Source organism: Girardinichthys multiradiatus, chromosome 22 (assembly GCF_021462225.1).
Source record: "Girardinichthys multiradiatus isolate DD_20200921_A chromosome 22, DD_fGirMul_XY1, whole genome shotgun sequence".
NCBI lineage: Eukaryota > Metazoa > Chordata > Actinopteri > Cyprinodontiformes > Goodeidae > Girardinichthys > Girardinichthys multiradiatus.
In genome coordinates this window covers 22,036,533-22,049,608 of record NC_061814.1, presented here as the reverse complement: position 1 = coordinate 22,049,608, position 13,076 = coordinate 22,036,533, and the positions used below count along the sequence as shown (strand labels likewise).

At 38.0% G+C, this 13,076-nt stretch overlaps 1 protein-coding gene across 9 annotated transcripts in view; it reads left to right on the top strand.

Moving 5' to 3' along the window:
- Positions 1-13,076, top strand: part of LOC124858990 (protocadherin-15-like) — a 326,056-nt gene that overhangs the window by 304,252 nt on the left and 8,728 nt on the right. For 5 of the 9 annotated variants that reach the window (XR_007035988.1, XR_007035987.1, XR_007035991.1 and 2 more), the window contains 4 exons: positions 78-86; positions 3,444-3,563; positions 4,594-4,599; positions 6,032-13,072. Coding sequence is in view for 3 of the 9 variants with exons in the window: in XM_047351368.1 (XP_047207324.1) it covers positions 78-86; positions 3,444-3,563; positions 13,051-13,072 (151 nt within the window). In the remaining 6 variants the exon portion in view is untranslated. The remainder of the gene's footprint in view (positions 1-77; positions 87-3,443; positions 3,564-4,593; positions 4,600-6,031; positions 13,073-13,076) is intronic. The other 4 variants (XM_047351368.1, XM_047351367.1, XM_047351369.1 and 1 more) reach the window with 2 other exon arrangements.

Genomic DNA, 13,076 nt, shown 5'->3' with positions numbered 1-13,076 from the left:
TACTTAAAATGTTTTTGACTTTTTGTCTCCTATTTCTCTTCTATCTCCTTTTCTCTGCTTCAAAAAATGTTCATCAGGTTCAAAGAGTAAGTAATACATTATTTATTTTTACTTTACATTGTGTCTAAAGAGTGAAGCTTCTCCATTCTGCATTTTTCTTTTTTTTTAAGATGGACCAAATATTGTAACTGTCACTTGCAAAACGTTTGGCCATTAATGTTACCTTTCTGTAATGTTGCTGACATGGCCACATGATGCAACACAGACTTAACTTGTGGATTACAGGCCGAATGGGTAATTTGGTGGAACAATTATTATCCGATAAAATTCGAATAGAAAATGTATCCAAAGTCAACGAGACACGTGTGTTCGTTCTGTTGGAAACAGTTGATGTGGCACATCATTAATGGTTAACTGCATGTACAATAATGTTTTTCACACTACTTCATGTAAAATAAGTAAAATGCCTTTCTTATAAGGTAGTGAAACAACTAACCTTAAACTGACCTTAAATATTTACTTAAAACAGCTATGAAGGTCTTAAAATAAACTAAAAGTAATTGATGTTCCTTTTAAATGCTAGATATGAGTTTAAAAGATCCACTTATTCTTTTTGTAATACATTGTCTAAGTTTCTGTTCTAAAATTCTCTGCAAAGAAATTTAAACCCAGCTCTGCATTGACTTAAAAAAAGATGCTCATAAGTTGTCTCACTTTGCATTTCAGAAATTTCTCTAAACACAACCATAGGCCCTTTTTTAGACCTTTCAATTACATGCATTCTTACTGCTGAAAAAAAGTGGCTGTAGACAAGCACGACCATTCTCACCTGACCACACCTGACCAAGTCCAAGTGATCTTAATTGTGTAGCTTTAGGAATATATATTTATAAACATCAGTGTTGCAAAATCTTCAAAAGTGAAGGAGACAAAGTTATGTGGGACTTTAGAGCTCAGTGTCAGCACACATACCTATGAAAGCTTCATCACAATAGAAATCACTTGAAGGCTTGCCGCAAGCCCTCAGCTGCACAACCTTTATTGCCCACAGAGCACGTAATTAGGAATTGATCATGCAACACATTGTTGTACACCTTGAATTCTTATGTGATTGACACTGGGTCGTGTATCATACACTTTCCATATATATATATATATATATATATATATATATATATATATATATATATATATATATATATATATATATATATATACAGGGGTTGGACAATGAAACTGAAACACCTGTCATTTTGGTGTGGGAGGTTTCATGGCTAAATTAGACCATCCTGGTAGCCAGTCTTCATTGATTACACATTGCACCAGTAAGAGCAGAGTATGAAGGTTCAATTAGCAGGGTAAGAGCACAGTTTTGCTCAAAATATTGAAATGCACACAACATTATGGGTGACATACCAGAGTTCAAAAGAGGACAAATTGTTGGTGCACGTCTTGCTGGCGCATCTGTGACCAAGACAACAAGTCTTTGTGATGTATCAAGAGCCACGATATCCAGGGCAATGTCAGCATACCACCAAGAAGGACGAACCACATCCAACAGGATTAACTGTGGACGCAAGAGGAAGCTGTCTGAAAGGGATGTTCAGGTGCTAACCTGGATTGTTTCCAAAAAAACATAAAACCACGGCTGCCCAAATCATGGCAGAATTAAATGTGCACCTCAACTCTCCTGTTTCCACCAGAACTGTCCGTCAGGAGCTCCACAGGGTCAATATACACGGCCGGGCTGCTATAGCCAAACCTTTGGTCACTCATGCCAATGCCAAACGTCGTTTCAATGGTGCAAGGAGCGCAAATCTTGGGCTGTGGACAATGTGAAACATGTATTGTTCTCTGATGAGTCCCCCTTCACTGTTTTCCCCACATCCGGGAGAGTTACGGTGTGGAGAAGCCCCAAAGAAGCGTACCACCCAGACTGTTGCATGCCCAGAGTGAAGCATGGGGGTGGATCTGTGATGGTTTGGGCTGCCATATCATGGCATTCCCTTGACCCAATACTTGTGCTAGATGGGCGCGTCACTGCCAAGGACTATCGAACCATTCTTGAGGACCATGTGCATCCAATGGTTCAAACATTGTATCCTGAAGGCGGTGCCATGTATCAGGATGACAATGCACCAATACACACAGCAAGACTGGTGAAAGATTGGTTTGATGAACATGAAAGTGAAGTTGAACATCTCCCATGGCCTGCACATATTATTGAGCCACTTTGGGGTGTTTTGGAGGAGCGAGTCAGGAAACGTTTTCCTCCACCAGTATCACGTAGTGACCTGGCCACTATCCTGCAAGAAGAATGGCTTAAAATCCCTCTGACCACTGTGCAGGACTTGTATATGTCATTCCCAAGACGAATTGACGCTGTATTGGCCGCAAAAGGAGGCCCTACACCATACAAATAAATTATTGTGGTCTAAAACCAGTTGTTTCAAGGATATAGGTTGTGTTCAGATAGACAAATTAATGCACCTCTGAAGGTGGTCTTTACTGAACCGTCATCAATGTATCAGGAGTGCATTCAGACATGTAAATGGCTCTGCTGGACAAGATTGGACTCCTCAGGACTGATTATGAGCTGTAAAAAGGGTCTTGGACAACAGTCAGGTAGTGTTTTTTTTATGTAGCTTGAGTTTCAAAGTTCTTTTCAAATATGATTACAAGTTGCATGAACTGTCTGATTGACAATTATATGGTTTGGGCAAGGCTTTAAAAGTATTAAAAGTCTTAAGTTTTATCATCACAATGTTAGGCCCTAAAATCTCTGAAAAAACTTAGATTTCCCATACATGGTCCTAAAGCAGCTTAATTTAGGAAGTGAATTAGTACATCTACTCTATCTATTACATCATTAATTTACTTTAAATTGTGGAAGTAAAAAGAGCCCTGTTGTCTGGGGTATTCAGCCTGAACCTATGAAAAAACATTCTCCTTCCAAAACTGGACTATTGAAGTATTTTTGGGGAATTAAAATCAAAGACCCTCATTAGGGATGTGTGCTCAGCTGATTTATCATGAACAAAATGTATATTTAGTTAGCTTTTGTTTGAAATCAGGGATTATGTCTAAAAGGCATCAGTAACCACTCTTATGAAGTTTACTTTATACCGTGTTTGAGAGCGTTAAAGCTGAATAAGATCTGTTGGTGTAAAACCACTGGGGTCACATGCAAGAGCTCAAAAACAGCAACCTCTGTGAATAATGATATATTTAATTTGCCCGCATATTTAGATAAGTAAAGTATAAGCCTTAGCCGACCACATTTTAAATTAAACATTTACTTACTGAAAGTTACAGAAATCCTGTCCTAAGTAAATTAATTGTAAAGAAAGTTGTGTTTTCTAGTGTTTGGTAGTGTCTTCCTATTTTGCATGGTAACTTGAATCACTTATAAAGACATGTGTGAATGTAAATACTTTGCGTAGGCGGCAAGCAGAGTGTGCCAAGACTGCCAGGATCCAGATGGCTTTGCCACCAGGAGGGAAAGCAGTTCCAGCCGCTGCCACCACTGCTAACCTATACGAAGAGCTGGGCGACAGCAGCATGTGAGTTATGTATCTTTGGTGTCTGTCTCTTATCCCACACATCCCAGCAACAGCAGTGAAGTGCAGGTACTTTATCTAGCTGTGCAGGCTTTCTTCCACTGAGGTTCAGATCAGAGGAGTTGTTCTGAGATGAAGGCTTTTGCTGTTGTCTTGGCTTTTTCTTCCTGCTTTTTGCAACAACAGCTTCAGATTCTATGTATTAGTGTATTCTTCTAAAAAGCGTCACTGGTAATTCTAGATGTTTATCTGGAAAATCTTGCTGCTGCCTATGACATGTTAGTAGATGCCTCCTTGCATCACTGAACCCATGTGCAGTTCGTCTTTTTATCAAAGTTCCATACTTGATATATACAGGTACACCGTATGCCACAGAACATCTGGCAATAAAACAAAATAGCTTATGAATGTGTTTTTAATATGACTGTGTATGCATTTTTGCAAAACCCCCTCTCAAGGTAAGAGTGTCTTAGTTCATAAATTACTAGAAACCTTACTTTGATTAATACACACAGTGCTTCAACTGCTTACTTAGCTTCCATATGTCTCCAGCATACTATGCCATCAGCACAATTGAATTTCCCACAATAATATAAAATACTATAGTGAGGGTGTAATGGAATGTTAATACTTGCTGTTGGAGATAAAATGTGCAACTTGCCGGATGTAGCTATTTATATGTACAGTACAATGAAACATTTCTGGTGGTAATGCTATTATTGTCTTTAGGGAAAAAAATCATTAATGTTTACTAACAGGCAACAAGAAAAGGCATGTGAGACAGCACGAGGCAAAAGAAAAACAAGGTCTATGTAAAGCCTCCTATGACGAATTGTACACTCTTATACTTGCTTTACATCTATGTCAACCAAATCTGACTACAGATGAAGCACTATGCAGAGACTTGCTTTATTCTTGCACCTTCATTTTATCAGTGCCCTCATTTCATCGACACCTCTCACATTTGTGTATTAGTCTTCTTACTATCTGTCTGTTTTTGTATTCCCATCATTTCTTGTCTCTCTGGATTCAGACTGCAGTAAGTAATCCTCCAATGTGAGCTTTATGAATATGAATATTGTGAGTAATTACCACTTAACAGCAGCTCCCTCATCTCCACTCTCGCCTATAGCTTTGGCTGTAGATATGTTAAATAAAGGATAAATATTTTTTGGTGCAGAGGTTATCTCAATACTGAGCGTCTTCAGTTAACACTGACTGCTTTTTGTGTCAGTGTTAACTGAGCTTGGTGAAGAAGTGGTAGTTTCAAGGGGTAGGAAGGTTCTGTGATTGTTCTTCGTAGACTTATCGTGTTTAGTATTTGTATGTGTCAAGAGAACCGAAATGCCCTTTTGTAGATGTAGTGCATTTCTAAACATATCCATCCTCTTTCCCATCCAATTAGACTACTGTCCTGTTTTATGTTTCCCTTATTTTGACATCTCTTCATTTATCCCTGTGCTGTGACTGATTGTACAAATGCATATGTATGGGTTTGTGCTTCATTAGCTATTTCAAGCAAAACCCAGTATGTTTTAGTCATAACATTGTCTTGTTTTTTATAAGTGACCCAAAGCTTGGTGCTCTATATGAATATTTTAAAAGATGTATGCCTTATGAGATTAAACCTAAAACATAGTGCCTTGCAAAAGTATACATACCTTTGAACTTTTCATCTTTTGTCATGGCACAATCCCAAACTTCAGCAAACTTTATTGGGTTGGCAAAAGTGTGGCATGCATTTGTATTTGTATTACACAGCCTTCAATCTAGTTAGACACTCCAAAGGGTTTGAGGCTGAGGTGGGGATTCACCTTTACACATAAAGTCAGAGCAACCATAAATGGTTCAGATCAAAATATGTTCTTGTATTAGAGTTGTCTTGTCAAAGCCTAGACCTAAATCCAATTTACAGTCTGTGTCAAGACTTGAAAGTCAATATTCACAGATGCTCTCTATCCAAACTTACTGAGCTTGAAAAGTCTTGCAGGGAATACACATAAAATTCTGTCTCTGGATGTGCAAAGCTAAAGGAGACATTTTCTAACAGGTTTGTAGTAGTAATTGCTAGTAGAGTATATACTCAGGGGGCTGGATACAAAACAACACCACACTTTTCAAATTGTGTTTGTAAAAATTTTTTAAATCTTTGATCAATATCCTTCAATTTTGTGTTGATCTATCACAAGTTCCAAATAAAATACAATGAATGACATAAGGAGTGTGAATACTTTTGTAAAGCACTATATGTATGATGCTCTATTGTTGTTAACAATGCAGTCTATAAAAGTACACAAAAAAATTGGACGATTATTTTGCCAATGTAAAACAGTGAGAAGATTTAAAATCCGTCACATTACAAATTAGCTGCCTTTTTCTTTTAAACTTTTCATTGCTTTCTCATCCCTCAACCATTGTTTTTCACCTCTTTAAGTTTTATTTCTTTTCATCTTCACCCTCTGCTGGGATAGGGCTAAAACATCTGCCATTGAAGAAGCCAACCATAAGAGGATTCTTAGCAACTTCACTTGTCGCACCATTGCAGCCCATAGCAACGGAGCACTGCTTGTCAACCTGCCCAAATCAGCGAGCAAAGTAACATATCTCTCCGATGGCAACCCACTCACAACCCACAACCCTGTGTATGACGACAGCAGCCCACTTGGCAGTCCAGTTGTCTTTGCAAGAGAGGAGAATCCAAATGAGAAGCGTTTTGCCTTTTCTCCTTCCCATTCAACAGGGTCAGGGTGTGTCTGGTCAATGCCTGCACGCATTCACGGAGGGCTACACGACTACGATGTGTTGAGAAGGCAAGGTCTTATGGACCAAAATGAGTGGGAGCTGCAGCTTCTCCAAGCAGACATGAGAGGCAAGCATAATCTCAAACATTTGGACACGCCATATCTGAGTGGCAGCACCGAGTGTAAGTTATCAGTCCGCGAGCAGGCCAGACAGTTTGAGCAGCATGCTTTTCAAGAATGTAAGCAAAACAGAGACTCGATTGGTTCCCTTTCTTCCATACTTGTCAGAGATATGGACAGTGATGACATGCTAGAGCTGACCTCAGAAACTCTGTTCTCCATCATGGATAACCCTCACAGCCCCATGAACGTGGGTAGAGATGTGCCCCCCAGCATTATCATTATGCAAACAAATGATTCATGGTCCTCATCAAACCCGAGACCAATGCCACCTGTTCTGAGAAAATTCAGCTCAAGCATCTCCAGCTACATGACAGTGCAGCCCTGTCAGATCACTGTTGAAATCATACCGGATCCACCAGAAAATCCACCACCCCCTCCTCCTCAGCATTCACGACCGCCATCCCCACTCACATCTCCTCCACCATCTCCTCCCTCCAATCCACCTTCCCCTTCTTCCAATCCACCATCCCCTCCCCACTTCAATAACTCTCAGAGTACAAATTCTTCTTCTCCTCCTCCTGTTAGAAAGCCTGTTGCTCCCCCACCTCCCCCACCACTTCCTCCTCCCTCACCCGCTAGTGATCAGCTACGGCCAGTGATCCAGTTTGTCCCAACAGCTTTACCGCCTGTGTCCTCTCTTCGTCCAGTCTCAGAGAGAAAGTACCCCCCTCCCCTGACCTCAACAGAAAACGATATTGGGAAAAAGGAGCTGAAGGGGATCCTGAAGAACATTCACAATCTGGCTGACATTGAACGATCTGTTGCCAACCTTTACAGCCAAGTAGACAAAAATTGCAAGGTACCCAAGTTTAACAAGAAGCCACAAGTGACTGAGGAATCAGACGGTGCTAACAAATGGCAAAGCTTTGATCCAGGTGATGAGCAGTCATTGCTAAGACAAATCAACACCAGCTGTGAAATTCAAAATGATTCAACAAGTTTGAACTGTGTTGAAAATGGAGAGAGTCGATCAGACAGTGCAAAGGAGTTTCAGCCGACAAGCCAACTGAACACAGACAGTCCCGAACCTGCAGAACTCAGTGAACTCAATTCTTCTCAATCAACAGTATTCTGACTTTTTTATTTTCATATTATTTCCATGTCTGCATCTCTACGCCTGTCTTTTTTATATTGTTTGTACTAAATATTATATGGAGTATCTGATTCATATGTCAACAATTTTAAACAATTTTGACAGTTTTTTAGAGAAAACGTTTTTTTACTAGAAGTTTGTGTGCTTAACAAATTCTAGCAACTTGTTATGGAACGCATGAAAAAATTTGCAACACTACCTGCATAATATGCTTAAAGGCTTACATTAGAGCAAAAAACTGTTAAAATAAGAGTTTGGTTAATTTTTTTTGGAACGTTTTTGATACAATGTTACATATTATTCAGCGTTAACATGTTTGTTAGTTTGTGATATTAGACAAGAGTTCTTTCATTTGTTAGAATTAGTATTCATTAGTATTAACATTTCCTAGCCAAATTCAGTTCAGTTTTTTATACACTGACCACGAGAAAATAGTTTTGCCAAAACAAACTTTGTATTCCTCCTTTCAAAATGTTTTTTTGTGAACATGTGACATTCTTTCCAGTACAGAATAAATGGCCAAAAGAAGTTATAGTAACTACGCCAGGCCTAAATGGGGCAATAATAGTTGTATAGTAGTTAGCTACCTGGAAATGTAGCGAAGTAAAAAAAACCTCAGTGTAATATTGTTGTGAAGGTTGTTTTTTTTTTTTTTGGAAATATCTTCTGTGGTTTATATCTTAAGCCTATCAGTAAACAAAAATGAGAAGTGCTTTCCAACTTCTGTTTTGGTAATAAAATTAAGTGTTTACAAAACATACATTTATTGATAAAGACTGTCTTGGGGCTCCCAGAGTCTCAAGGCCTAGCCTATAGCTGCTACCCTGGCAAGCCCTTCCCAGCCCGCAGTTCTCATGTCTATTTCTTGACATTAGAATCTGACAGCTCCATGTTAGAAATTTTAATTATGTTTCTCACAGAAGATACCTTAGACCTTAGACTATTACTATATATAATTTGTTTCCTCCCAATCAGGTATGTCAAGTTGTAAAATAGGTCATAGATTCACATATTTGCTACTAAACCACATTCGGGAAGATGTGGCAGTGTCCCTGAAGACACTTGGAGTATGTAATAATCTTCAGCTGCTTCAAAATACATACAGGCATGAATGATTTTAAACTGCAGAGATGTGGAAATCTGAAATAAGCAGTGTCTCATGGGTAACAATACTAGACAATATACACAAACAATGTAGAAATATGTCTACTTGTGTGAATTGAAAGGCTCTTCACATTCCCTCAGAGATCTCAGTCTCTCAGCTAGAAAAAATAGTAACTATGATGTTGGCGCAATAAAAAAACACTAATTAGGGAGCTAATCAATTGTTATTAAAGGCTGTTGCCTTTGGGGTTGTTTTTTCCTCTCCTATTCTCGGACTGTTTATGTTTCTCTCCTTTACTTACCCTTGGCTCTCTTAGCAATTATGTCTATAATGCTCTTCAATCCTTGGCTTCTCCTTGGTAATCTTTCTTTTAGGTTTCCAGCAGACCCTGAAAGATTCTTTGAATGTTTTTTATGCAGTTGTGTTTTTGTCAATTCCATTCTTTTTGCACTCAGCTTCTTATATTATCTGCTCTTTATTTTTTCCCCCACATACTTATTGTGTTTTTGTGTTTTTGTTTAATCTGCAATGACCCAAGACAAATGGACTTAGCATACCTCGTATCCAGACCAATGTAATGTTTGATTCATCACATGTTATCACTGATGGGAAGATCAAGGTCTGGCAAAAAAAAAAGAAAAGGCTGGCTAATTCTGTATTCTGTGTTTACTACATGGTGTAATCTATTTTTTAAACATGCTATTGGCACTTATGCTGATTCTGTCAACCCAAGAGTGGAGTGAACCATCATGGATGGCATTTTTAATGTTTTGTTTTTAAATTTCCTTTTATTTGATTTCCTTTTGGTCCTAATTGATGATTTTAACCTAAAATCTTCCTTTGAAAAAGTTTTCAGAACTATGGATGTGTGTTTCACGGAAGCTGAGAGCGGTTGTTTTCCGCATATACGTTTTCCCGATAGTTTTCTCGAGATAACGGATTCATATAGATTTTTCTTGAATGCTCATGATCAGTTTCTCAGTGTTCTTAAAACCTTGCCAAGAATGGACTCAAGCTGAAAATATCAGATCGTGGAGAAAATGACATTGATCAACAGATCTGACTTTACTTCTGTTGAGGTCTAACTCAGGCTGATACATTTGTCTTGTAGAGATAATTTTTATATCAGTCCTTGTCATATATGGAGACGACTGGCCTGATTGCAGCTCAAAAGACATTTACACTTAAGAGATCCTGCTGATATAGTAAACTTACACTTATAAGTGTTCTCCTGCTGTTGTAGCATCCCTTTGAAAGATGGAATCAAGTTTAACACACGCAAATCATCTTGTCATGAATCACGAAGACTGTTTTCTCGTGACAATGGGATAATTTATCTCAAGAAAACGAAGTTTGTTTTCTCGAGATAAATCTTCCCGTTGTCATGAGAAAACAGTCTTCGTTGTCTTTAGATAACGAGAAAATTAACTCGTTATCTTGAGCAAACCACCAGGAAAAAGTATATGTGGAAAACAACCGCTCTCGGCTTCCACAGTGTTTTGTATGACAACCAATCCAATATTAGCATGTTATCATTAAATATTTTTAGGCAAGCAATGACCAGATGATATGTGAAAATTGGATTTGGATAAATATCCACTAGGCCACAATATGCTAAATTGAGATCTTTCACTACCTGAACAAATCCACATTTTTAATAGGGCAGCAAAGTTAAAAACACAATATTAAAAGTAATGGTTCAATTTAGATAAATTATAGATGAATGTACCACACCACTTTAGATATGTTTTGGAAGGACAACATGTTAGATATTAGCATTAGATGGATGAGACTTTGTGCAAACCAGATACCCAAAGTGTAAAACAGAACAGGTGATTGTAGGGTGAATTCAATGTGTATATATTTAGGAGTTAGTACTGAGCTGGTAATGAACTCTCCTATTTTTTTCCACACTGTCTAGAAGTTGTTTCTATCATGTCCTTCTTCTGGGATGCACTATCCGAAAGCTGTTCTATCAAGGAAATATATTTCATACAGAAAGTCTTATGTTGTCTATAGTACAGCTTTGGATATTTTCTGCACATAATTATTTAAACCTTTCGTCTTTTGGATTATAAATAATACTACAACAATGAACTTGAGGCTTAGGTCAAAGAACAGTCATAATACCTTCAGCTGAGCTTGCCCCAGGCAGCAAAAATCACATTTTAAATGCCTTTAAAACAAGATAAACTGTAAGAGGGTTGAAGGCAGAATATACTGCAGTTTAGGAAACAAACACCAAAACGCCTGAAATAATACAAGGAAATTTAGGATATTTAACAGGTTAAATTTAGTTTTTCTATCCCTTAGCAAAACCAGCTTTATCCTTTTAATTATTTTGTTATATTTGATTTCACACTAGCAGGCCAGTGGCCGGCATATTTATATTGTCTAAATGAGAGTGGGGGTGTTTCCTATATGATGGCTCTAATTTAACAGAAGTCCAGAACCTACTTTGTATTCGCTGTTGCCTTACATGCAGAAATATATCAAAATGTTATTGGCAACTCTCTCATACTGATTAGGTCAGAAACATCACCATTCAAATAAAAATTAAGTAAAACCTAATTCTATGTACTGTCAAAGGTCACTTTATTAGGCATACCTGTTCAATTGCTTATTAATCCAGATAGCAGTAAATCACATGGTCGCAACTCAATGCATTTAGCCATCTAGATATGGTGAAGATGAGTCGCTGAAGCTCAACCTGAATATTAGAATGGAAAAGAAAAGGAATTTAAGTGACTTCGAATGTGGCAGGGTTGTTGGTGCTAGACCGAATGGTCTGAATATTTCAGACAAGGTTGATTTACTGGGATTTTTGTCCACAAACATTTATCAGATTAACAGAAAATGGTCAGAAAAGAGATATGCAATGAGCATTTTACGATATACGTAAAATATTCAAACAAACAGGCTACAGCAGCTGAAGACCATACCAGGTACAGTCAGCCAAGAAAAGGAAACTGAGGCTACACTGTCACAAAATTCACACACCAAACGTAGACAGCAACAGATGGGATAGACATTGTGTGGTTCAATAAGCCTGGGTTCTGCTGCCACGTTCAGAACTTGGCACAACACTATGAAAGCATAGATCCATCCTGCCTTGTATCAATGGTTCAGGCTGGTGGTTGGGTATTTCCAAGCTCAGTATCCCTTTAGTTGCTGTTTGACATTTTTATATTTGTTGTGAAATGAAAGCAGGAAATAAATCAACATTACCTTTCAATTGAAGGACTTTCCACATGTTTGCTAAATTATTTACAGTAATAACAAGTCAACTAGAGATTAACTAGATTTATTAGCCTATTTATCTCATTTGTGAACACTACAGTACAGTATAAAACTATATAATAATTTCAGATTTCTTGTCCTAATGTGGTTATCAGGCTGATTTTCTCAACTCTCTTTCTACATACTTCTCTATTACCCATCTTCCAAGTCTATTTGTGTGCAGATTTCCTAAGGCTGTTTACTGGGTTATTTTCTGTGATGTTGCATGAAGCAGCAATGGGTAGCAGCCCGAGCGAACAGGTCATCAATCAGATCCCATTCCCATCATCAACTGTGCCTGGGAGATGTGGCATATGGCTGTGTCCTGTCTCTGCCCCATGGTCCCTGCCCATAACAACAGATTACAGCTCTCCTGAGTAATCTCACATCATTGCTTGACCGTATATCCAAGAGCATGAAAGTGATCATTATTCACGGGCCCAGACAAGTTTCAGTGTTGTACTTGTGAACTTGGAGGTTTGAATAGAGCTACTTATATACTCGCTGTTTTTGAATGACTTTTATTTAATGCCACTGCAGATCTGCTCCTGTTCCCAAAAGCAGAATTAAAATGTTTTTTATTATAACATTATAACAAATATCAAGTGATGTTTGTGATATGAGATGCATTGTTGTTGCCTCTGGGAATATCATGATCTCAAACAAACAAAAAAAATAACTGACCACAAACATTCTTGTTACACTGTATTTGTTATGTCTGCCCATAGCTTCTCCCAGTTTGACAATTTAAACACGGACTCCCCCTTTACAATCCTTATTGCAGTTTTGATGTTTGCATTCACTGCATCTTTTTTTTCTCTCTTTTTAATCGAGATAGTGAAGTTGAAAAAAAAAAACAGCCTTTATCAGCATGATAACTTTGCAACCTTTTGAAAACTGAACAATATCTGCAACTCTCATTAAACCAATGAAAATGCACAGTAAGTAAAGCTGCAACTTCTTCACTGGTCTGCAGAAAATAAATACAATAGTAATGAAGACTTAGAATTTCATATATTTGAAAGTGTTTGAAATCTTGCTCTTAACCAACATTCATACCTTACTTCTTTTTTTTCCTGCGCTGCCCAGGAGGCGCGGCCCAGGAAGACAGGTAA